The following is a 26,095-nucleotide window of genomic DNA, read 5'->3' as shown; positions in this document are numbered from 1 at the left end:
ATGTAGTTACTGTTTGTAAGAAACATTGGGTCTAGTTTTCAAAACTATCTAACTCTGATGAAAAACTTAAAAGACAGTCTTAAACCTCATCCGCTTTAGTACCGGCAACATTATGGGATGGATCATAATAACCTTTCTCATAAGATACATCTTCTTGTTTTACTTGATGCATATAATCTCTGATTCTAGATTAAACAGTTTTTCTCTCCAGTGACATAAATAGTAAATTACGAGACATAAGAAGTAATTCATCTTAATGGATTTCCTGATCATAAGTCCTTTTAGCCAGATGAATAGCATTTCCCTAATGTTCCTTTTCTGTAGGACTTATCATGTGCCAAACGTTTGGACGACTTTATCCTTTTGAAGTTTGCTTTTTTGTACGTGAAGATTGATAAATGTCAAATTGTAACATTAATTAAAAAATAAAATAAAATAAGCATCAAGGGCTTGGATACTTAACTGAATGTCCGGTATCCACCCTTTCCTACAAAACATCAGCCCTACTGTCTCAGTGTACACAGAGAGTTCCTATTTGGCAAAAATTAAAACCAAATCTAAATTTCTAAAACATATGGGATATTTAAAGAATTTTTAAGTATTGAACAGCCAAGAAAGTTCCCTCTGGGGACAAATTTAAGAAAACAATGACAAGTTACAGATCTTGCAAAATGTTCCCAATGATAAAAAAATAAGTCATTGTGTATTGCATAGTTTAATGACATTGGAAAAGAGTAAAGAGTCATTTGGGATTAAAGGGATTAAAGGTGATAAAAGGGGAATTCAAGTTTTTGAATTAATGTTGTAGATCTCTTGCAAATAAATTACTAAAAAATGTGTTTATAACAGGATTATATCAAGTTTATGTCACGACACTTGCTATGTCCCAGGGACAGCTCAGGTGCCATATGGATAGCAGGGGCATTTTGGGCTGTCAGTTTTCTGTGGGTTTCCAGAAAATCGCCAGTCTATTTAACTGGCTGGCAATGTCAGATCATCGCCAATTGTAGCTTCAGCTCAGTGGTGCTTACTCTTTGCTCTGTATTTTCATATTCTGATCTTTTGTTGCTGGATCTTGTATTTTCCTTTCAACTTTCTGCTTATATTTACCCTTTGCCTTTGATATATTCTTACTTTAGTTACCAGACTTCTTACTTTGCCCCTGACTATCTGTTTGTCTTATCCCTCTGCCTTTAACATACCTACCTGGCTTTTCACCTTGGACCTCTTGACCACTTTGCCTCACGGTCAATCCATCAATAGTGAAAAGCTTCACAGTTTACTAATAAATTTTTGTTTTTAAAGGTGCTTTGATCTTTAGTCCTGAGACCCATGGTTTATAGTGCTACATCTAAAAGCATGTTTTTTTTTCTGCTATTTGGAGTATAGCATTGATTCCAGTAGACTGGTGTCATGCATGTTTGGTATCTGGTCTTCATAATTAACAAAGTCTCATAGGCATTGAGTTAAGGATGTTGCAAAAATCTACCCAATTGCTAATGATGATTGATATTCTAAAGAAAAAATATTGGTGGAGGAGGAGAAAGCAAGCAACCCAACCCCAACTGATTAATCTGGAAACCACTTACCTTGTTCTCGGCTGGCAGAATATTGAACACAATGGTTTTCATCTCCTATGCAGTTTACCTGGGTTTTCACATCACAGAATTGAGAACTTTTTGAAAAACATGATGGACAGGTCATCCCGTTATTGGTAGAATTTGGTGGTTTCCCTAAGATTAAAAAAATAAATTAAGTTTAAAATTAAAAAATCAAACTTGTATGTCTAAAGTAATCTACCTGTTTTCATTACAGCTACTAAAATTTTTAAAAAGTCAATAAAAGTTATTCTTCATATTTTTCTTTCCATAATAAAATCTACTTTTAGGCTGTGTGCCCACGTAGCATTTTTTAAGCGTTTCTGCAGCGCTTTTAGACAAGCGATTCTGCTGCAGAATACCATCAATTATATTGGCAAAAATGCTTAGGAAAACGCATGCAAAAACGCTTGACAAATGCTTACAAAAGCGCGTCAAAAAACGCATGCGTTTTCCCAGGAGCAGGGTGTGCGATTCTGCTCAGGTTTATTCTGCTCATGAAATGCTACGTGGGCACATAGCCTCAATCCTTCTTCTATTGCCCTTAACCCTTAATTCTAAACTCCAATTCTCCTAAATTATCTTCATTCCTTAGAAAAGCAGAATAATCCAGAGCATTGAAAAAATATGGTCTACTTTCCCTTAAATACTACCACTATAACACTTGGGAAAAGTAAAGTGGTAGTCAGCTATTTCAGAACCCTACTACATGACAGTGGAACCGCCACCATATCTTTAATATAAACCTAGAGAAACTTCATGGTGGTTTTTACAAGCAGTAAAATTAAGGTGATAGACATGTTCGATATTAATAAGATTTCAAGGATTAGCCTTGGCAATGGACACTTCCAGGACTCAAAATTTAAGAAGAAGTTTTGAATAACAACCTTGAAGGGTCTGGTTCAACATAAGTCTTCAGGACCGGACCAATTTACTGTCTCCTGGCATCCTGCTTGGCAGGTGTCATTAGCTCCTGATTGATGGAGCAGTTGGTCCATCAGCCCAAAATTTTGCAGTCTGCAATGCAGCTATACCTCTCCATCATCAGAGAATCACAGTGGTATTAAAGCTTTCCAGATCCAGTGCTCTCGGACAGCTCAGGAGAAGCGCTTTCAATCTCTGAAATTGAGGGCTTGTAGTGCTACACCTCTAATAGACTGAGGAAAAAAAAGAAAGGTAGTCCACACACTTTCCAGGAAGGACAATTTAGTGTGAAAAGAACTTGCATTTGTATAGGAAAAATGGTAGACCTTGTTTGGTTAGGGTGTAGTGCAGGGAATGTATGGACACACCAGGCTGGTATCCAGGTCAAAAATTGAAGAAGAGTCCAAGAAGACTGGACTCCATGGCCAATTTGAAAATCTTAAAATATAAGTTTGATTGTACAATTAAAAACATAGTGAGAAAAAGCAAAAAAAAAAAAAGATTAAGGATCCATAATCTTATGCGTTTCGGGTTAGCAACCCTTATTCATGGCTTTTACAGCAACGAATAAAGGTTGGTAACCCAAAATGCGTAAGCTTATGGATCCTTTATATATTTTTTTTGCTGTTTCTTATCATGTTTTTAAATATACAGCAAAAGTTAGGTTTTAACATTTTCTCATTTATTGGTGCTGGAGCCCAGTAGTCATCGACCCTTCTTCCACAAATGATAGTTTTCAGCAGTGGCCGTTAACCTAGATAACCTAGCCATTAAGCAGTATAAAGTGAAATAAAAAATATCTCCATCTTGAGAACTGAGAGGATTTTTAAGAAGAATTAAACTGCTCCTCGTTCCAAGCATTTTGCAATTTTTTTCTTTTATGATGATGTTCCAACAGGCAGGCCCAGCTGGGATTTGGAGTTTTGCCACTACTGGAGAAGGATGGCATTATTTCGGTTGTTCCATTCCATGGATTTCAGAATTGATTGCAGTCATGGTTCAGACAAGCTTTTATCTCCAGGTTACCGAGGTGCGTGAGGCATGATCGTGAGAAACCCAACAATTATCTCCGTAAAAATGTAAAGCAACATGCAACTCAATAAATTATTTTACACACTCCAATTACATTTTTATTTCAAGAAAAAAGTATGTTAAAAAGCTTTGTAATTACAGTTGATGGTGAAATTATTGCAAAAGTCCTCAGCACAGCAGGTTGTGGTCACTCTCACACGGAATTCCTTTGTGGTCAGAGTCGCCGGATGACTGCAATTATAGATGCTTCCACAGGATTTCTCCAAGACCGCGCTTTTAATTTCTCCTAAAATAGAACATAGTAAACATAGAACATAGTAAAAGGAAAACACCCATCAGGTTTATTCAGATTATCCATTGTTTACATATGAGTTTTCATTCGTTGCTTTGAAACCAGATTATTTTCTTCAAAGAGTATCATGTCACAAAAGTATATACAAAAGGTACCATATGATCCAACATCTTCCACTCTATAACTCTGAGACAACGCTTATGGCCTAGCAAAGAGTGGAAGCAATCATTTGAAATGACTGAAGCCATAAATAACGTATGTTACGTGTTACAGAACCACTCAGCACCCAGAATATGTTGTGCAGTTATATGTATGTATAATAGGTTTCATGGGAGATGCATGTCCCTAATGCATCAGCCCACAGGCTGTGCCCAGCCACCCCCCCACCTTTGTAATTCCCACAGTAAACATCGGCAGGCTCCGGCCACCTGCGGCTTTTGTAATGCATGTCTGGCCTGCCGCTTTTCTATTGGCCTGCCCTCTGTATCTGTGTGATATATTCTGTGTCCTGTGAGTAAAGTGTTTTCAGACTGGAAATACGTGGAGAAGCAGTGATCTTTTATATGCGCCCATGTAATCAAGGAATTCTAGCCAGCGTCATTCATTCAGACTCCAGCCAACGCAGAGCGGACCTTCGAAAACACGGGGTGGTACTGAAAGAGGTACTCCAGTTTGGCAGACCCCGTTACACTGGTGGCAGCAGTGGGATTTAGCCGGACTTCCCTTGCCGGATGTCTTAGGGGAAATGACTCAGTTTAAAACATGGGACCAGGTACACTTGGGAGAAAACCTAGGCCCCCGGGAGAGACAGCAGGCGGAGGCGTTGTTGAGGCTGCGACAGAGGATGTTTTCAGAGAGACCGGGGTACACTCGCCTGGCACAACACAAGGTTGAGACCCAGGATCAGACCCCCCTACGACAAAACCCCTTCCGCGTCCCTGAGTCTGTACGAGAGGGGATGCGACAAGAGATACAAGAGATGCTGTGTTTAGGGGTCATTGAAGAGTCAGATAGTCCCTGGGCATCCCTCGTAGTGTTAGTGCCCAAGAAGGATGGGACTACACGGTTTTGTGTAGACTATCGTAAGCTCTATGAGAAAACAGTGACGGACGCATACCCCATGCCGCGTGTGGATGAGTTGTTAGATCGGCTGGCGGGGGCAAAGTATTTGACCACCATCGATCTATGCAAAGGCTGCTGGCAGATTCCCCTTAGTCCTGACGCTATTCCCAAGTCGGCATTTGTCACCCCGATCGGCTTATTCCAGTTTCGAATTATGCCATTCAGGATGAAGAATGCCCCGGTGACCTTCCAAAGGCTGGCTGACCGGCTTCTGGATGGTCTCCAGGACTATGCTTGTGCCTACCTGGACGACATCGCCATCTACAGTGCGACATGGGAAGAGCATCTAAATCACCTAGAGACAGTATTGGACAGGATCCACCAGGCCAGAATCACCCTGAACCCAAACAAGTGTCACGTGGGGAAAGCAGAGGTTCAGTATTTAGGGCATTGGGGTGGGAAGTGGGAAACAGCGACCAGAACCAGCCAAGATTGAGGCCATAGCCAAATGGCCCATCCCACGCACTAAAACCCAGGTCATGGCGTTTCTAGGGACAGCAGGGTATTACAGGAAATTTGTTCCCAATTACAGCAGCGTAGCCAAGCCCCTCACTGATCTGACCCATAAGAACGAACCCTGCCAGGTAACCTGGACCTCAGAGTGTGAGGAAGCCTTCCGCCAACTAAAGGACGCCCTCACCAATACCCCTGTATTGGCCACACCCGATCCAACTAACCGTTTCCTTGTTCACACAGACGCATCTATGTTTGGATTGGGGGCAGTACTGAGCCAAGTCGGGCCGGACGGCCAAGAACAGCCGGTAGCTTACCTGAGTCGGAAACTACTGCCCTGTGAAGTAAGCTATGCGGCCATCGAGAAGGAGTGCCTGGGGGTAGTATGGGCACTCAAGAAGTTGCAACCATATTTGTATGGACGACAGTTTTCCCTCCTAACGGACCATAATCCCCTAGTCTGGCTTAATCGGGTCTCCGGAGACAACGCCAGATTGCTGCGGTGGAGTTTAGCCCTACAACCTCTGGACTTCACCATCCACCACAGACCCAGCAAACAAAACGGTAACGCCGATGGACTAAGTCGACAAACAGAACTTGTACCAACCCCATAAACTTTGGTCATCCCCAAACCGATCCGTTGAGGATCAGACTGTGTATGCCGATCGCGTCGCTGAAAAAGGGAGCTGTGTAACGTGTTGCAGAACCACTCAGCACCCAGAATATGTTGTGCAGTTATATGTATGTATAATAGGTTCCGTGGGATATGCATGTCCCTAATGCATCAGCCCATAGGCTGCGCCCAGCCACCCCCCCACCTTTGTAATTCCCTCAGTAAACATCAGCAGGCTCCGGCCACCTGCGGCTTTTGTAATGCATGTCTGGCCTGCCGCTTTTCTATTGGCCTGCCCTCTGTATCTATGTGATATATTCTGTGTCCTGTGAGTAAAATGTTGTCAGACTGGAAATACGTGGAGAAGCAGTGATCTTTTATATGCGCCCATGTAGCCAAGGAATTCTAGCCAGCGTCATTCATTCAGACTCCAGCCATCGCAGAGCGGACCTTTGAAAACACGGGGTGGTACTGAAAGAGGTACTCCAGCTTGGCAGACCCCGTTACAACGTATAATTTTCTGAAGCAACTATTTTTATCTCTCTACTAGAATGAAAATGGCCATCACCACCCTATATGAGATACATATATATATTATTGTCTTACTTCATATTAAGTTGAATAATTTAATTTTTAAAAGAATGTTATTTTTTTAGTAAAAATTAGGACTAAGATCTAAGTAGATTTCTACTGTAACCTTAGATTAAGCTCCTAGTCACCTCTATCATCTTCGAGAGTGGTCTCGGTGAGGGTCACCATGCAACGACTTTGTGGAGTTTTACAAAGCTCATGATGGCCGGAACAACTGTTTGTGTTGATTGCATAGCATACTTCACACTCCAAGGCAGAACCTGAGCAGGAAAGAAAAATCACATCTGAATAAAGTATACAATGGATTGGGTCATGGAGAAAGGCAAATGACTTAGCAATGATTGGTATTTATGACCTGTCCAACAATCCGGACACATTACAACCATCCTAATGAACATGAACATGACCCCAAAATATATTTGGAGCCAATTTCCAATTTTTCTGTGTAATTTTCACCCTGACTTCATTATCATGCATTTTGTATTGTGCTTTAAGCATTTAAATTTCCAAATGATTGATAGAAGTTTAGATACCTTTCATTACCAGGTAGCTTTAGTAGCCAGGACTTTGGTGCCTCCAGACTAATTAGGCCTTTTTATAGAAACAGAAGATAAAAGTCTAACTATAGAACTATGTTAACGTTCTCCAAACACTTAGTACCAAGAAATATTTGGACTTTTCTGATGGTTTATGTAAATGACGGTCCCTTAACCAACAAAGGTCAATAAACCTAAATACAGTTTTTCAACAAGACTTTACCAATGCAAACCCCCTTTAATATGTAGTTGTTATTCTGAGTTAGCATATGACATATTTGACTCTCTGGCTAAAGGTCGATCCAGTGGAATGGTTGAATAATTTTGTAGATATCGCACAAAAATGTACATAGGTTAAAAAAAACAAGTCCATTAAGTTCAACCTTTCTCAGTCAATTTTCTCTTAGGTCACGACAAGTACTTTGCTATTTTGAGGCCACATTTGAAAAGTTTTACATTCTGGGTAAAGGTCTCTCCAGTAGCATAGTTGAATAATTTTTTAGATCTCTTACAAAGTTATAGGTTAAAAAAATCATAGTTCCCTCAAGCTCAACCTTTTTTGATCAATTTTCTCTTAGGTCAGGAAGATGAATCTCCAGGTTAGTGAACAATTTGTGTTTCAAAATAAATAGATTAGAAAATGTCTACGCTTTCTGGATAATTTCAGTTTGTGGTTTTGCAAAAACGCTGTTTCTTAGAAGAGAATATAGAAAATAAACCTTTCAAAAGAATGTTGTCAGTTGGGCTTTCAGGAAGGTTACTCTTTTATAGAATGTTTCGAACAATACGACATCACAACCCAAGAATTTATTGCAAAATAGAAAGTTCATCTAGGATTATTAAAACCTGCTTAAGCTGTCGATGACTCGTTGGGTTGTATGGCACCATGGAATGGCTCAACCTTTTGGCTGTAGCGCTAAATCCCTTCTCACAGACAAGCTGTGAATCAGGGTAGTCAAGGAGTTTGAGGTCAAGAGCCAGGAGGGTACATCATAAACAGAGGGAAGACACAAAGGAATAGTCAGGTGCAGTCCAGAGTAAGAATTCCAAGGTCACAATGTGTAAAGCAAAAGGGGTTATCAAACCAGTACTCAATAGGCAAATCCAGGTCCTGACAACAAAAATCAGAATGACTGAATTCAGAGAACAAAGCACAGAGAAAACACCACACTGAGCTGATAGCAATGACTGGCAGCTATCTGGGACTGACAATTTAGTAAAATAGCTGAGTAATTATTAAGAACAGGGAACACCTAAAGTAAGCTCAGCACCTTCTAGTCTCAGATAGGACAACTGAGCTGTCAATCATGCATCAATAGCTCAGCGTTAGGGATGAGTGTGTCCGTTGAAGTTTGGGTTCTTTTATTCGACTGAACTTTAGTCCAAAGTTTGGTTCGGGTACCCAAACATGAACCCAAACCCGAACCCCATTAAAATTAATAGTGACCCGAATCTTTCTCTCTCTTCCGCTCTCTCTCCCCGTACTCCTAAACTTTAAAACAGACTCCCAGGAGAAGTCCAGTACGAACCCCGAACTTTACAGTTTGGTTTCCCTATCTCCACTCAGCATGTCCCTGCACTTGATTTGACGAGTGAGCTGTCTATCAAAATACTGACAGCTCAGCATGCCCCTGTACAAGCCTGAATGACTGAGCAGTCACTCACTGCATCCAACACACACTGACAGGTAGAATAGTGACAGTGGATTCTTAGAGGAAATGTTGGATCTTTCATGGTTGTGTAAGAACCTTCATGTGTACCAGGTGCATAACTGAAAGATGGTGGTGGTTGGGAAGCATGGTGGCTCAGTGGTTAGCACTGTTCATTTGCAGAGTTTCTTTCCTGAGTTCAAATTTGCAAGAAGTTTGCATGTTCTCTGCATGTTCCCTCCAGGCTCTCTAGTTTCCCTCAGACTCTAAAGATATACTGATTGTGAGCCCCGAAGTGAACAATGATGTCTGTAATGTGCAGTAGAGCATGATGATGGTGTTATATCAGCAAACATAATAAACAAGATACATAGGTATTATAAAGGAGCTCAAGGGCAAGAGACACTGAAAACCTGAGAAATCTGAGACTTGTTCATTGTTTCAACACAGTTATTAAGCAACGGATCCATAACAATAAGAGCTGGATTAAATCAAATGACTAGAAAAAAAATTATTTGGACTCTTTCACCTGTCACAAACCTGGTAATTTTCAATATCATCTTCTTGTAACAAAAAAAAGAAAAAAAGAAGAAAATCACAAAATTCTTGGCAACGTAAACATTGTACCCTTGCCAGGCTGCGGACACGTGCTACGATTTCCCGTGTGTTTGGCAAGGCAGGCAGTCAGGAAAGAAGTCAGCAATTTAGCTGGCATGTGCCAAGAGAAAAACGTTTCCACATGTGTTCTCTGAGTGATACAAACACAACATTGAACCGTAGATTGGTGAAAATGAAGAATACTACAAGTCTGGGTACAAGCAGTCAGTCACGTAGCACAGATCTGAATTACAAGCACTTAACAAGCTTTGATGTTTATTGGCACAAATAACGAAGATGCGATCCAGTAACCGAAATAGAGACCAGAGGGAAAACTTCTCGCAAATTACCGTAGTTGTTCTACAAACTGTATTATCATTAACCTGAAGGATCTTCTGCTAAAGTTGCAAATCTTTTATTACTCTTGATTGTCATTTGATGGAAGGAAAGGGACAATTTTGGGACAATGTATCATGTTTAGAGCCACATGAGTCATTTTTTTTCTACTTTAGAATTAAACCCTATCCAGGCATTGGATCACACAACCAGTGATCATTCTTTAGAAATCTGGTGCTTTTTATTCCTGTTCCCATCTTGTATAAGATAAAAGGAAGATGGCTCCCCTCTTCCTTTTTTTTTTACCCAAAATATGATAATAATGTAGAAAGGACAAGTGTCGATGGTTGCAATTAGTGACAGACGAAGACAACTATGCCCTTCGAGAAAGCATTTGGAGCCAGAGCTATGATGCTACCTGTAGGATTCAATGAAATAAATCTTCCTCCGCTGGAAGAGCATCTGTCATCTGCAAATGATGCACTGTTTAAATCAGGTTTTATGGTAAATGCAATTTTTAAATATCATTTATATTACTTTTTTTATTTATTAATTTAACAATTTGTATTTGAAAAACAAAACGAAAACTTACAATTTTTCACACTGGCCACTAGAGCTATTGTAGACTCATATTTCATATTGTTTCTGGAAATCCACATGGGCATTAGCAGCAGTAGAGCCGCTTAGACTTTTATATTGAGGCATCTAATGAGTATGTGCAAAGGTCATTGTTAAGAGGGAGGGGAGTAGGGTCAGCTGTGACGTCACCCATTGAGATTGGTTTGGTGGACACTGTTACATAATCTGTTTATGTAGGTGTTACTAGACATTGTACAGGATGGGGAGGTGAGCTGTGACATCACCGATTGGGAATGATGGATGATTTGTTATTTAATGTATATAGAGGAGTTATCAGTGATTGTACAGGAGGGGGAGGTGAGCTGTGACAACATCGATTGGGAATGATGGATCATGTGTTATTTACTGTATATAGAGGTGTGGTTAGTTATTACAGGAGCAGGAGAGCTGTGACATCATCTATTGTGAATCCTCTGTTATCTACTGTATATAGAGGTGGTATCACTCATTGAACAGGAATGAGTGAGCTGTGACATAACCTCTTGTAAAACATGGATCATGTGTCAGTTACTGTTATTGAGGTGTTATTAGTCATTGTACAGGAGGAGGAAGAGGTGAGCTGTGATCACCTCTTGTGAATGGTGGATCCTGTGTTATCTACTCTATGTAGAGTTATCAGTCATTGTACAGGAGGAGGAAGAGGTGAGCTGTGAGATCACCTTTTGTGAATAATGGATCATGTGTTATTTACTGTATGTAGAGGTGTTATCAGTCATTGTACAGGAGGGGTGGAGGAGGTGAGCTGTGACATCACTTATTGTGAATGGTGAAACCTGTGTTATGTTATCTACTGTATATAGAGTTGCCATCAGTCATTGTACAGGAGTAGGAGGTGAGCAGTGAAATAACCTATTGTGAATGACGAATCATGTGTTATCTACTGTATATAGAGGTCTTACCAGTTTGTACAGAAAGTAAATGTGTTGAGCTGTGACATCAGCTATTGTGAACACCTGATCAAGTGTTATCTACTGTATATAGAGGTGCTATCAGTCATTGAACAGGAGGATTAGGTGAACTGTGACATCACTTATTGTGAAATCTGGATCATGTGTTATTTACTGCATATAGAGATGTTATCAGTCATTATACAGGAGTAGGGGGAAGTGAGCTGTGACATCACCAATTGTGAAAGGTGGATTCTGTGTTATCTACAGTATATAGTATACAGAGGTGTTATCAGTCATTGTACAGGAGAGGAAGGAGGTAAGCTGTAACATCACCTATTGTGAATGGTGGATCCTATATGATCTACTGTATAAAGAGGTGCTATCTGTCATTGTACAGGAGGGGGATGAGGTGAGCTGTGACATCACCAATTGTGAATGGAGGATCCTTCTTTTTTACCACCTGCTGTAGTAATAATGCTTGTAATTATAGTGAGACTACTGAAAGGTCTTTTGCACAGCATAGTAAGCATGTGTTTAAAATAGCTCTGGTTACTAGTGTGAATATTTTACAAATTCTATTTGTTAAGATTGTGACATAAAAAATATAAAAAACTTTATTATAATATTGGATCCAGTTGGATGGACACCTAGTTTGGATGTGCTGCTGGAGTAAAACAGGATTTTTGGTTGTTAACTGTAAAATCAGTTTCTCAGAGCCTTCATTTGGGGACACAGGAACCATGGGGTGTTTGCTGCTGCCACTAGGAGGCTGTCACTATGCACAAAAAAGTTACCTCCTCCTCTAGGTTAATCAGTTTGTGAGAAAGCAGTAGGAGAAGCCACAAGACAGAGAGAAACAAAACAGACAACTCAAACTGTAACATATAACACAGTAAATAAAAAGCTAATAAACATGGGAGCGTGTTGTGTCCCCCAATGAAGGCTCTGAGAAACAGATTTTACGGTAAGCAACCAAAAATCATGTTTTCTCTATTGCTTCATTGGGGGACATAGGAACAGCAGAAACTCCATTCAGGTCTGAGAACTCAACACTGCCGCCTGCAAGAGCCTAGTTCATGACCCAGTAAGCCTCCAAAATTGCTGTTCTGATCCAGCAAGCAATCATAGCACTAGAGGATAGCAGTTCTCTTCGCCCACCTTCTAGAATAACAAAAAGAGAGTCTGTCTTCCTAAAGGGGGTGGTCCTTGCCAGATAGACCTGCACTGCCCTGACCAGGTCTAACCTGTTTACTAAATGCTCCAGAGGATGAGTCAGAGCAGGACAAAATAAAGGGAGGACAATATCCTCATTTAGGTGAAAAGTGGACACCACCTTGGGAGGGAAGGTGTTACACCCTTACTCACCGCTGCTGGCTCTGGGTCTGCCACTGACTGCGCCACTGTTCCCACACTGCCCTGGGCTTCCCTGCATCCTGATCTGGCTCCCTGTCAGGCACCTGCTTGGGCGCTCCGGTGCGCTCCTCCTCTGCCACCAGGCCGCGCGCTCTGTATACTCACGCATGCGCCTTAGGGCCCGACCGCGTGTGCACCCGCAGGCCTTATTCCCCCATGTGACCTGACCCAGCAGCACTGCCTGTCCAATGGAGGACAGGCACCAGGTTTTTCAGGCCTCCCTCCCATAGTGGAGGCACTTGATTATTGAGTTTTCTTCATACTTAGGTCCGTCTTGCTGCGTAAGCCTTTCCCGGCATATCCATAGCCTGCATCTTAACCCTTTGTCTCCTGTCTCTTCCAATCCTGCCCTGCGTCTTCCTGGTGCCTGGATACCGTCTTCACCTCCGCTCTCCTCAGTCTACATACCATCTCCTCCTCCGCTCTCCTCTGTCTACATTCCATCTCCTCCGCTCTCCTCAGCCTGCAATTCTGAGACGTGCCTGATGGAGGTGATGACCACAAGAAATGCCACCTTCCAAGACAAAAGGGACAGAGGGACCTCTCTGAGAGGTTCAAAGGGAGAACTCCTAAGGGCCTCCAGGACTAGATTGATGTCACAGGGGTCCATGAGTGATCGGTATGGGGGAGCAGAATGCGTTACCAATTGAAAAAAAGTTCTAACCTGAGAGCGGGAGGATACATTTGTCTGGAAAAGAATAGCAAGTGCTGACACCTGGCCCTTTAGCGAACTAAGCAAGAGCAGCAAGTCCATCCTGGAGAAAGGCCAAGATGGAACTGAGAGAAAAGGGCATAGGTGGGATGTGATTAGACTCACACCAATTGAAATAGACATTCCAAGTCCAATAATAGACACTGGAAGACAACGGCTTCCTAGCCTGGATCATGGTGTGAATCACCTGATCTGAAAACCAGGACGCTCTCAGAACCGCGGTTTCAACAGCCACGCCATTAAATTGAGTGACTGAGTATTCTGGTGGCAGATTGGTCCTTGGGAAAGAAGATCCGATCTGTCTGGGAGCCACTAGGGGGTGTCCTCAAGAAGATTGATGATCTCTGCGAACCAAGACCTTCTGGGCCAATCCGGTGCAATCAGAATGACCCCTTCTGCCTTGATCTTCTTCAACAACCTGGGAAGAAGGGGGAGGGAGGAAACAGGGAAGAACAATCTGTGAACAGGGAATTGTCAGAGCATTGGCACCCATTGCAATAGGTTCGCAGGACCTGGAAACGAACCGTGTAACCTTCCTGTTCAGCCGGGATACCATGAGGTCCACATCCATAGTTCCCCATTGCAGTCAAATCTGATGGAAGACTTCCTGATGCAGGGACCACTCTCCCTTCACAAGACCCTCGCAGCTGAGAAAGTCAGTCGCCTAATTGTCCACGCCGGGGATATGCACTGCAGATATTACCGTAACCACGGCCTCCGCCCAGAGGAAAATCTTGGATACCTCAGCCATTGCCAAGGGGCTCTGAGTCCCTCCCTGGTGATTGACAAATGCCAATGCCATGGCATTATCCGTCTGAACTCGGATTGGCAGACCCCTAAGATGTCTTTCCCAGTGACAGAGGGACAGAAGAATGTCCCTTATCTTGAGGATGTTGATCCGCAGACCAATGTCCCTGGACAATCAGGTGGTGAAAGACTGCTCCCCAGCCAAGAAGGATGGTGTCTGTCATCACCACCTGCCAGTGAATGGGAAGAAAGAACTGGCAACAAGCAAAAAGGCAGCAACACTTACCTGCCCAAGTCTAGAACAAATGCACTGCAGGGTGCAGCCAGCCCATATAGCAAGATGTCAGCAACACAGGTGCAAAATACCAGATTAACAGCCACTCTCCACATACCCATTCCTGGAGGGGGTGACTGCCCAGTATACAATTGCACAAAGAGGGTCCGCATAGGGTACCGTTCACACAAAGGGAATGCATGGTGTCTGGTTCACAGCCTATTAGTAACGCCCCTACTATTCGATTAGGCGGGCTGGCCAGCACCCTCTCATTGCATCCCAGTGTGAACACCCCTCATACGAGACCAAATGTGTCTGGGCTCGGCTGCACCCCGAATCATGTAGTGCAAAAAATTTTTTTACCAATTAGTGAGGTATTAGCTGATATTTTGGCCAAAATACTTGAGCCCGTAAACTGCGCCAAAGTTCCTCACGCTTACGGGTCCCTACACTAAACTAAATAGCAAAGCCATTGAAGAAGAAGACTCAGGTCTTCAAAATTTCATATATAACAACAAGCAAAAAGGCAGCAACACTTACCTGCCCAAGTCTAGAACAAATGCACTGCAGGGTGCAGCCAGCCCATATAGCAAGATGTCAGCAACACAGGTGCAAAATACCAGATTAACAGCCACTCTCCACATACCCATTCCTGGAGGGGGTGACTGCCCAGTATACAGAAGAAGAAAGAACTGGCCATGGAAGATGAGAGGGGATGACAGCCACCAATTGAGAGATCATTTGACTCAGAAAGAAAGCTGAATCGGGCAATCCAGAGAGAGAACAGACCAGTTCCACTAAGATAGAATGGCCTGCTGAAGAGGTCTTTAATGGGATTGCGCAAAAGGAATTGCTTCTGACGCTGCCATCATCCTTCCCAGGACTGTCATGGCTGAGTGGAAAGATGGAAGCCGAGGGCCCTGCAGAGAGTGAACTCCCTGCTGGATGATTGCTCTCTTCTCTTTGGGAAGAAACATCCTTGTTTGACAGGAACTGAACAACATGACTAGAAAAATGAGGCGCTGAGTCAGAACAAGGCTAGACTTTGCCTTGTTGACTAGCCATCCAAAACGGGACAGGGTGTTAAGAATGATGGCCAGACTTTCCTGGGCCTGAGAAAGAGATGAAGCCATGATGAGGATGTCGTCGAGGTATGGAATGAGCACTAGGCTCCTGATCCACAGAATGGCCATTAATGCTGCCATGATTTTGGTGAAAACCCTGGGAGCGCTTGCGAGCCCGAATGGCAGAGCAATGAACTGAAAATGGTCCTGCTGCACTGCAACACGCAGGAATCTCTGAAGCCCTGAGAAAATAGGGACTTGAAGGTAGCCATCTTGGATGTCTATGGAGCACAGGGACACCTGCACCTCCATGAAAGCAATTACTGAACAGAGGGATTCCATCTTGAAATGTCGCAGTTGGACCCTTTTGTTCAGTTACTTTTGATCCAGGATGGGACGAACCGCGCCGTCCTTTTTCGGCACCACAAATAGGTTCAAATAAATTCCTGTGAAACGTTCCCGGTCTGGGATGGGAGCAATGACCCCTGAACTGAGAAGAGATGCAATGGACCCAAAGAAACCTAGAACCAGAGAAGCATCTCTTGGACGACGGGATTCAAAGAATCAATGTTGGGGCCACGAAACGAAATCTATTTTGTATCTGGAGGATACCACCTCCCTGACCCATGAGTCCTCCACCAAGGAGAACCAGACATCTCTGAAAAACCGGAGACGGCTGCCCAGCCCAGAAGCTTCCCTGGGATCTTGAGATGAGTTATGCAGAGGAAGATCTGCCAGGTTTATGCTGCCAGGTGTAGGCCTGGCGGATCTACCCTGTGGTTAAAGGGATGCCAGGAAGGAGTGGGTTTAAAGGAAGCCCTTTTCCTATCCTGGCTTGCCTGTGGCCTCTGTTGATTGGAAAAATCCTCCGTTGCAGAGAAAGGGCTGAAATGACCAAAACTGATGCTTCACAGGATGCCGGCGAGGTTTGGACTGAGAAAGGAGGTCTAATTTGGTCTAACTAGGAGCCTTGGGAACCCTGGAAAGGAAAGTTGGTAAGATTTTTTGAAGATAAGTCCACCTGTCATGCCTTAAGCCAAATAGTGCATCGGATAGCCACAATATTGTTGAACGCCTGAGCTGTGCATGAAGCATCAATGGAGGCAGATACCATGTACTTCCCTGCATGAGAAATCTGGTCTGCGAGATTAGCCATTTCCTTCGGCCGAGATCCAGATAGAATGCCCTGATGGAGATGTTTAGCCCATGCAGCTATGGACTTTGACACCCATGTAGTGGCAAAGGCAGGGCACAATGTAGAAACGGCCGCTTCAAAGGCAGACTTTACGAAAGATTCTATGATCCTGTCATTGTCATCCTTGAGAGATGCTCCATTTGTAAGTGGGAGGGCCGTGTTGATGGACAGTCTGGAAACTGGAGGGTCCACAGTTGGAGAAGCAGTTCAGTTCGCAGTGAGCTCAGAGGCGAAGAGATATAGGATGCTGAGGTGCTTCCTTCTTTGGAAGAGTCAGGTCGGCTTCTCCCTTTCCCTGGCAAATACCTCGTCAAATTTTCAATTTGGGGCAAAGACCTTGGGAGCTGGTTTTGACTGTCTAAACGAAACCACCTGCTCTGCGGGTTCCATAGAGGTATCCTTAATGCTAAAGGTCTGGTTGACCGTCACAATGAGGCTCTGGCCCATGTCTCTCATATTAGATGCCTGGTCGGAATCCAGGTCTGACTCATCTGAAACCGCCTAGACTAATTCGGGAGAGGAGGATCAGGAAGAGGCAGAACACTGGGAGAGGCCTGGGGGAGAGATGGAGCGGGAAGAGAACCTGGAACGACGCACCTGCCTGGATCTCTTATGGCCTATGTTGGTAGGTACAGCCGGTGAGTCCTGTGACCCACAAGTAACGGCGGAGGCCGGAAGAGGCAACCTGTCCACACACGAAAGTATGCAACACCTTGGTGAAGTCCACCATGGACTCTGACAGTGAGGAAGCGCACACTAGAATAAGGGCACCGCTCTCCCCTGGGGCAGAAGGGGGCTCCTGTGTAGTGGGTACAGGCGAATTGCTGCAGTCCTGGCAGAGGGGAGAGGAGTGACCTGAAGGGAACTTGCATTTACATGAAGAGCTTACAAAGTATCTGATAAGAGCAGAGGAAAAAGAGGAAGAGGAAGTAGGATGACGAGAACACTCTCCTTTAGGATTAGGCATGATGAGCAGACCCACTAACTGATGCCAGAAGGTTATGGGGAGACAGAAAGAAAATGCAGAGGAGAGTGTCAGTCTGGAGAGCAGAGCTACTCACAGTAAGATGCAAGTGTCCTGAAGACTGCTTCCCAGCTGTAGAGGACTGCACAGCAATTGAAGGCAGAGAAGATGCAGGTCCAGCAGGGAAATGCCACCTTCTGGAACCAAAAGCCAGAAGGAGGATTAAAGGGATCGGCAGAGAAAGCACGCGCTGCAGGGCTGATGCTGAAGAAAAAAGACCGCTTTCTGAGGCCAGAATAGGGGTGGAGCTAACCGCCGGGTCCAGGAGAGGAGTAAGATGGTGACTGCTGCAGAGCTAAGCTGATGAAGCTGGGAGGAGGAGCAGAGCTAGCTGCAGGGGACAGGAAGAGGCAGTGTGTAAGCAACGGGCAGGAAAAGACCCACCCAAAGTGCTGAGAAGATGGGACTTAGATTAGTGATGGTGACCCCAGGACAGGGGTGGCGTTGAGGCCCCCAAAACACTGCCAAAGGTAGCCCAGAGCCCCAATTCCATAGGGAAACAAATCCAATAAGCCCTAGAATTAAAGTGAGGGACTAGGGGGAAAAGAGCACAACATCTTCCTTCTATCGTCATCCTTTCCAGACTCTTCGTATCTTCTTGAATCCTTCCTTGGAACTTCTCCTTGTCACCTCTAGAGATAGTCTGGAGAAGAGAGAGAAAGAGATGTACCTCTCCATCCAGTAAATATCAGATGTCCAAAATTCTTGTAGTGTAGGACGTCTATAACATGCCCGAGGGGCCGTGGAATACTCGATACCGGGCCCGTTAACTTCAATGGGAGATGTCACAGCGGCGATGACCTGGTCATTGGCCCCAGGTGGTCATGTAAAAGGGGTAGAATTTGATGGGGATAAAGTTTATGTAGTGATTCGTAAGCCAGTTGGAGTGATCGACTGTAGTATAGCCGCCACTGCAGATGATCCCTGGGGGAGTAGATGGTGATGGCAGTGCAGATGTTAAAACCCTCTCCAACCAGGGCAGGACCCCCAGAGATGGTGATGAAAGTAGAAGGCATGGAGTAATAAGGCAGGAGACAAGGAAAGTCACTTTAGTCAGGTGCAGTTCAGAGGAGATATTACAATACAACTCTCATCAGGTTGCAGTCTGCTCTGGAGAATGGGAGTTATCTTTCTCTTTGCTATGACTCAGTGTACCTCCTGCTATTCTAATCCCTTCTGGGACCAAGGCTTTCTGGAGTTTAGAACTTCCCAGTATTGTCTTTACTCACTGTGTATTTCGCCTTCAGCAACTTGCAGTTTGAATCCTTTGTGAAGCAGCTCAAGTTCCCACTTGCACTGTCCTTCACTGATTCTAGGTTATTGCTGTATTTCTGAGGGAAAACACCTTTCTGCTGGTTGTGTAATCCCACGCAGTCTCTCAGCTTACCACCCAGCTCTGAAAGCATGGATGATCTAGGGACTGCTTCCCTGCTTTTAGCTCTCACTCCAGGATCAGCCACATGTCATCATGGTGTCCAAGCGTACTTCCTCCTTCTTGTGACGTTCAGGAACCGAGAACGTCCGAGAGTGGACCCTCTGGATCGCGGATCTGGAGCCCCTGGGCCGAGCACACCAGGTGAAGACCGACCCCTATACAGGGATCGTTAGGGGCAGAACCGCAGGGGGCAGAACCGTGACAGCCGGTACCAAGAGGGACGGCTCAAGGACAAAACGGAACAGAGACCAGGGAACTGGGATGGGGTAACCGAGGAAAACAGGCAGTAGTAGAAAGGTAGCAGGACGTTGCTACCAGAGGAAAGGGAGTATGGAGGAACGAGGCACGGAAGGGAGAATGGGAGAAAGGGCTAGGACAGGGAGCCCAGAAGACAGGCAGCAGAGGCACTGGGAGAGAGGACGGAAGAAACCAGGCTGAGGCAGACAGAGGGGAACAGGGAAGATACAGGGCTGACCGGAGGGAACTGAGCAGGACACAGGACAGGCAGAGTTACTATAGGGACACTATAGCGGCCAGAGAGTGCAGGGATTGCCACACAATCATCAGGCGTCTTCCCCATAGGGAGGACACCTGAAGTACCCACTGGCCAGGAAGTGGACGGTAGGCCCCGCCTTCAGCGACGCCCACCGCTAGATGAAGGGAGCGGGCGGGTGCGCGCCCGCGACCTAGGAATAGAGCGTGGGGACGCAGCAGCGCGGAAGACCGGGTGAGAGCACGCGCCGCCGGTGGGGCGGCGGTGGGGAGCGGCATCGGTGGTTACCGCCGCAGAAGAGACATCGGCGGGCCCAGCCACCGATGTCACAGTACCCCCCTCCTTATGTCCCCCCCTTCTAAGAGTGGCCCAAAACTTTTTCAGTATTAGAGGGGCATTAACATTCTCTTGAGGTTCCCAGGACCTTTCCTCAGGGCCAAAACCCCTCCAGTCAATGAGAAAAAGAGTCTTCCCCCTAACTCTTTTCATAGCCAAAATGTCTTTTACTTCAAAGACGTCTGCGGCCCCAATTGGTGAAGGAGAAGCAGTGGCAGTAGGTTGAAACCGATTCAGAATCACAGGTTTCAGGAGCGAGATATGAAAGGCGTTAGGGACTCGTAGTGAAGCCGGCAACCTCAGTTTCTACCCCATCTCATTAATGCGTCCAAGTACTTCGAAAGGCCCGATGTATCGGGGACTTAACTTGTAGGCAGGAACCTTTAGACGGATATGCTTGGTTGACGGCCAAACTTTGTCGCCCGGACGATACGGCGGAAGATCTTTTAGTCTTTTGTCCGCATGCTTCTTAATCCGGGTGCTGGCCTTCACGAGGGCTTCTCTGGTCTCTTTCCAGATCTGCGAAAAAACCATGGCAAGAGTATCTGCTGCGGGAACTCCTGATGACGAAAAGAAGGGTAGCGGAACCCCCGGGCTCTGACCAGAGACTACAAAGAACGGCGACTTGGTGGTGGATTCGCTGGGATGATTATTATGAGCAAACTCTGCCCAAGGTAGGAGAGAGACCCAATTGTCCTGATGGGTATTGGAAAAGTGGCGTAGGTAGGTTGTTAGAACCTGATTAATCCGTTCCACTTGCCCGTTGGTCTGTGGATGATAAGCGGAGGAGAAGTCGAGGGATGTGCCCATAAGCCGACAGAGAGCCCTCCAGAATCGAGAGGTAAATTGGACCCCACAGTCAGATACAATCCGCTGAGGAAGGCCATGTAGCCTGAAGATCTGGTGGATGAAGATCTCGGCCAACCTTGGAGCTGAGGGTAGTCCGGGCAAGGGTATAAAATGGGCCATGTTGGAGAAGCGATCTGCTACGACTAAGATGGTAGTGCATCCAGCAGAGCGGGGCAAGTCCGTTATGAAATCCATTGTGATTTGCCGCCATGGGGCCTCCGGAACCGGTAACGGGTGAAGAAGACCTGGAGGCCGGGTTCTCGGAACTTTGTTTTAAGCACAGGTTGTGTAGGAGGCGACATAGTCCATCACATCCTGGCGAAGGGAGGGCCACCAGTAGTAACGGGAAAGAAGCAGGAGAGTCTTCTTGGTACCAACGTGCCTGGCAACCTTAGAGGAGTGCCCCCAGCACAGCACCTCTGAGCGTTTATTCTGGGGAACGAAGGTTTTGCCTGGTGGAGGGGAAGAGAAATTCACAGGAGCCACGGTGATAACTTTGGCTGGCTTGATAATATAAGAAGGACCCTCATCCCCTTCAGGCGATTTCAAGGACCTGGAGAGGGCACCCGCTTTGATGTTCTTATTGCCGGGACGAAATTGTAGCTTAAAATCAAAATGAGAAAAATATAGAGCCCATCTGGCTTGTCTGGAATTGAGTCTCTAAGCGGACTGCAAATAGGCCAAATTCTTGTGGTCCGTGAAGATAGTAAAGGGGTGCACCGCCCCTTCAAGCAGGTACCGCCATTCCTCCAGAGCCATTTTAATGGCCAGCAATTCCCGGTCTCCAATGGAGTAATTGCACTCTGCCGGTGAAAAGACTTGGAAAAGAACCTACAGGGAGCCAGCCGTCCAGAGGGTGTCTGCTGGGAAAGCACCGCCCCGGCTCCCGTGGAGGAGGCATCCACCTCTAGGACGAAAGGCCTACTGACCATCGGGCGATGTAAGATCGGTGCTGATGAAAAAGAGCGTTTCAAGGCAAGGAAGGCCTCTTCAGCCTCGGAAGACCAGCTGTTAGACTTGGTTCCTTTACGGGTTAAGACCGTAATGGGTTTGGTCACTGTGGAAAAATGAGGCACAAACTGTTGGTACTAATTTGCGAATCCGAGGAAACGCTGGATGGCTTTTATACCAACAGGACGAGGCCACTTGAGCACCGCTGAGAGCTTCTCTGGGTCCATCTTCAGGCCGGAATCCATGATTATATAACCCAAGAAGGGCAACGAGGTTTGCTCAAAGAGACATTTCTCAATCTTGGCGTAGAGGTGATTCTCCCGAAGGTGATGCAGGACCATGCGAACGCTTCTCCGATGAGAGGATAGGTCGGGCGAAAAGATGAGAATGTCATCTAAGTACACCACCACGCAGGAATACAGTAGATCCCGGAACACCTCGTTAACGAATTCCTGAAACACGGCCGGAGCATTGCAGAGACCAAACGGCATGACTAAATATTCATAATGCCCATCCCGGGTATTGAAGGCTGTCTTCCACTCATCCCCTGCACGGATCCGGATTAGATTATAAGCTCCCCGCAGATCCAACTTCGTGAAGACCCGAGCCCCCCTCAACCGGTCGAAGAGTTCAGGGATGAGCGGAAGCGGGTATCGATTTTTAACGGTGATGCTGTTCAGGCCCCGGTAATCAACACACGGTCGGAGTGATCCGTCTTTCTTCCGAACAAAGAAAAAGCCTGCGCCTGCAGGGGACGAGGACTTCCGAATGAACCCTTTGGCCAGGTTTTCTTGAATGTACTCAATCATAGTCATGGTTTCTGCTGGGGATAGAGGATACGTTTTCCCTCTGGGAGGAGTAGCCCCGGGAATCAGGTCGATAGGGCAGTCATAGACCCGGTGCGGAGGCAGTGAATCCGCTTCTTTTTTGCTAAAGACATCAGCATATGCGTGATACAGTGCGGGAAGGCCCGGGAGCTCGACAGGCTTGGGCAGCGGACGAGGAAAGATGATGGACCGCAGGCAACGTTCCTGGCAGGAGTGACCCCAGCGCAGAATCTCTCCAGAGCGCCAGTCAACGACCAGCTCGTGCAGCCTGAGCCAGGGTAATCCAAAGAGAATGGCATGAGATAATTGTGGCAGGACGTTATAGGCGATCCTCTCGAGATGAAGTGCTCCAATTTGCAGGTCTACTTTGGCTGTAACCTGGGTGACGGGGTCAGGGAGAGGTTTGCCGTCAATGGAGGCGATAGCGCGTGGGTTTTTTAGGATAACGACCGGAATCTGGAGCTTGTCAACCTCTTCTTGCCGGATGAAATTACCAGCCGCACCCGAGTCCACATACGCCTCCACAGATCTACGCTCCCGACCTGCAATGATTAAAGCTGAAAGGGTAAGGGGCAGAGAGGAATTCTGATCACCTAGGTAGACCTCTCTTACCTGACCTAGGTGGAGGCGTTTCCCGGTTTCTCAGGACAGGTGCGCACAAAGTGATTGGCCCCTCCACAATACAGACAGAGACCGTTCGTCATCCTTTCCCTGCGTCGCTGTTCGGACAGCCTGATACGATCAACCTGCATGGGCTCGGGAGCGGCACTAGTGGAGGGCGCAAAGGAGCGTGGAATAGGAGCCTGATAGAGCCTAAAGGGCCTTTTCTCCCTAGACGATTCTCGAGCGCGTTCCAAAAACCGCAGATCGATACGAGTGGCCAGGGATATGAGATCCTCTAGAGTGGTAGGGGTATCTCGCCCGGCAAGCTCGTCCTTGATTTTACCTGAGAGACCCCTCCAAAAGGCTTCCACAAGTGCCTCATTATTCCACCCCAGCTCCGACGATAACGTCCAAAAGCGGATGGCGTACTGCCCCACAGTCAGGGAACCTTGGCGGAGGTTAAGGAGGGCCTCCGTGGAGGATGCCACGCGTCCGGGTTCGTCAAATACTTTGCGGAACATTTCCAGAAAGTTCCTGATACTAGAGGCTATAAGGTCATCCCTCTCCCATAAAGGGTTCACCCAGGCCAGGGCCTCTCCCTCAAGGTGGGATACAATGAATGCCACCTTGGCGCGATCTGTGGGGTATTGCTGGGGTAAAAGCTCAAAGTGCAGACTGCACTGGTTTAAGAAGCCCCGACACAACCTAGGATCTCCGCCATACCTGGGAGGCTTTCCCAGACGAGGGGGCGTGGATGAGGCTGCGTCCCGGGGAGACTGCAAGGCAAGCAGTCGATCGTCGATGGACGCCATGTAACCCAAGATGTGAGACTGAGCATCGTGTTGCTGCGCGAGCTCCTGCTGGAGACTAGCTAAGAGGGGAGCGTGCCCTGGGTCAGAGGTCTGCAGGCCAGACAGCCGGGTGTCCATGGATTTCATGAAGGACATAATCCGGGTCTTGTTTTCACGTAGAAAAAGTAGTTCCTTCTGTGTAGCGGCCGCGGTACCGGCGGGATCCATGGCCTGATGATACTGTGACGTTCAGGAACCGAGAACGTCCGAGAGTGGACCCTCTGGATCGCGGATCTGGAGCCCCTGGGCCGAGCACGCCAGGTGAAGATCGGCCCCTATACAAGGATCGTTAGGGGCAGAACCGCAGGGGGCAGAACCGTGACAGCCGGTACCAAGAGGGACGGCTCAAGGACAAAGCAGAACAGAGACCAGGGAACCGGGATGGGGGAACCGAGGAAAACAGGCAGTAGTAGAAAGGTAGCAGGACGTTGCTACCAGAGGAAAGGGAGTACGGAGGAACGAGGCACGGAAGGGAGAATGGGAGAAAGGGCTTGGACAGGGAGCCCAGAAGACAGGCAGCAGAGGCACTGGGAGAGAGGACGGAAGGAACCAGGCTGAGGCAGACAGAGGGGAACAGGGGAAGGTACAGGGCTGACGGGAGGGAAATGAGCAGGACACAGGAAAGGCAGAGTTACTATAGGGACACTATAGCGGCCAGAGAGTGCAGGGATTGCCACACAATCATCAGGCGTCTTCCCCATAGGGAGGACGCCTGAAGTACCCACTGGCCAGGAAGTGGACGGTAGGCCCCGCCTTCAGCGACGCCCACTGCTGCATGAAGGGAGCGTGCGGGTGCGCTCCCGCGACCTAGGAACAGAGCGTGGGGATGCAGCAGTGCGGAAGACCAGGTGAGAGCGCGCGCCGCCGGGGGGGCGGCGGTGGGGAGCGGCATCGGCGGTTACCGCCGCAGAAGAGACATCGGTGGGCTCAGCCACCGATGTCACACTTCTTCACATTCTCAGAACAACCACTCGGCCCCTCCCCCTCCCAGTTAGGGCATGTCTGCAAAGCTTTCAGCTCCAGACAAATGAGAGAGTGAGGCAAATTGTGTGTGTGTCTAGCAGAGAAAGCATAACTCCCATTGCTCACAAAACACATACAGAACAGTACATATTTAACCCTTTTGTGGCGATACAGACGCAGGGCGCCACATCTACGCCTCCTTAAAACCGACAGGCTTTGGTGGGCATATGGGTCGGAGACGGGGGCCAGGATCAAATCCTGATCACTTAAACACTCTTCCGTGTTTGGGGCTGGGGTCCTGCCGACTAGACATATGAGGATACGGGGTGGCAGTACACGCCATACTCATAGTCTCTATGTGGGAGTACAGTTGTGACCGATCACACTGTATCCCTCCAGAGGTAGGGGAGAAGATCAATCTGAAAAAGAAGAGACGTTACTGGAAAATGCCGAAAAATGAGGTAGATATAGGTCTAGTGAAAGACCCGTGTCCACCTCATACTGACACTAAGCTAAAACTGATTAACCTAGTGCCAGTCGGTGGGGTGTATACTGCAGAGGAAGAGCTAACTTTTTTTGTGCATAGTGTCAGTCACCTAGTGGTAGCATCATACACCCAATGAAGCGACAGAGAAATCACTTCTTCAGAAAAGATTATGAGAATAAGGCTTTTTATTCACAATGCGTTTCAAATGACAAATGTAATTTTTTTTTCACTTGTGAATAAAAAGCCCTTTCCTCATCATCATTTCTGAAGAATTTATTCCTTCCAGCAGCGCAGCCACCTACCCTATGTGTTAATCCAACTGGATTCAATATGTTCTGGAGGATTTATCCACCAGCCACGGGGCAGCAGCAGCTGATTTTCTTCATGCCTACATAGTAGTTGTGCCTGTCACAACTCCACCAGGTGAGCACAACCAGCACTCTCCTACTCTCCCTCCACTAGATGAGTGTACCCAGCACTCTCCTACTCTCCCTCCACCAGGTGAGTGTAACCAGCTCTCTCCTACTCTCCCTCCACAAGGTGAGCACAGCCAGCACTCTCCTACTGTTTCTCACTCCTACATACACATTATTATAATA

The 26,095-nt window shown here is 46.5% G+C and overlaps 1 protein-coding gene across 1 annotated transcript in view; it reads right to left on the bottom strand.

Annotated features, from left to right (window-relative positions):
* Positions 1-26,095, bottom strand: part of LOC141085291 (phospholipase A2 inhibitor and Ly6/PLAUR domain-containing protein-like) — a 66,790-nt gene that overhangs the window by 21,941 nt on the left and 18,754 nt on the right. Inside the window, exons 2-4 of the mRNA XM_073570568.1 lie at positions 6,754-6,885; positions 3,694-3,840; positions 1,590-1,733 (exon numbers count right to left, since the gene is read on the bottom strand). Of these exons, the coding sequence (XP_073426669.1) occupies positions 1,590-1,733; positions 3,694-3,840; positions 6,754-6,885 (423 nt within the window). The remainder of the gene's footprint in view (positions 1-1,589; positions 1,734-3,693; positions 3,841-6,753; positions 6,886-26,095) is intronic.

Source organism: Dendrobates tinctorius, unplaced genomic scaffold (assembly GCF_039654945.1).
Source record: "Dendrobates tinctorius isolate UK_male_01 unplaced genomic scaffold, ASM3965494v1 ptg000028l, whole genome shotgun sequence".
NCBI classification, from domain to species: domain Eukaryota; kingdom Metazoa; phylum Chordata; class Amphibia; order Anura; family Dendrobatidae; genus Dendrobates; species Dendrobates tinctorius.
The sequence above is the reverse complement of the archived record's forward strand: the minus strand, read 5'-3'. Positions and strand labels throughout refer to the sequence as shown.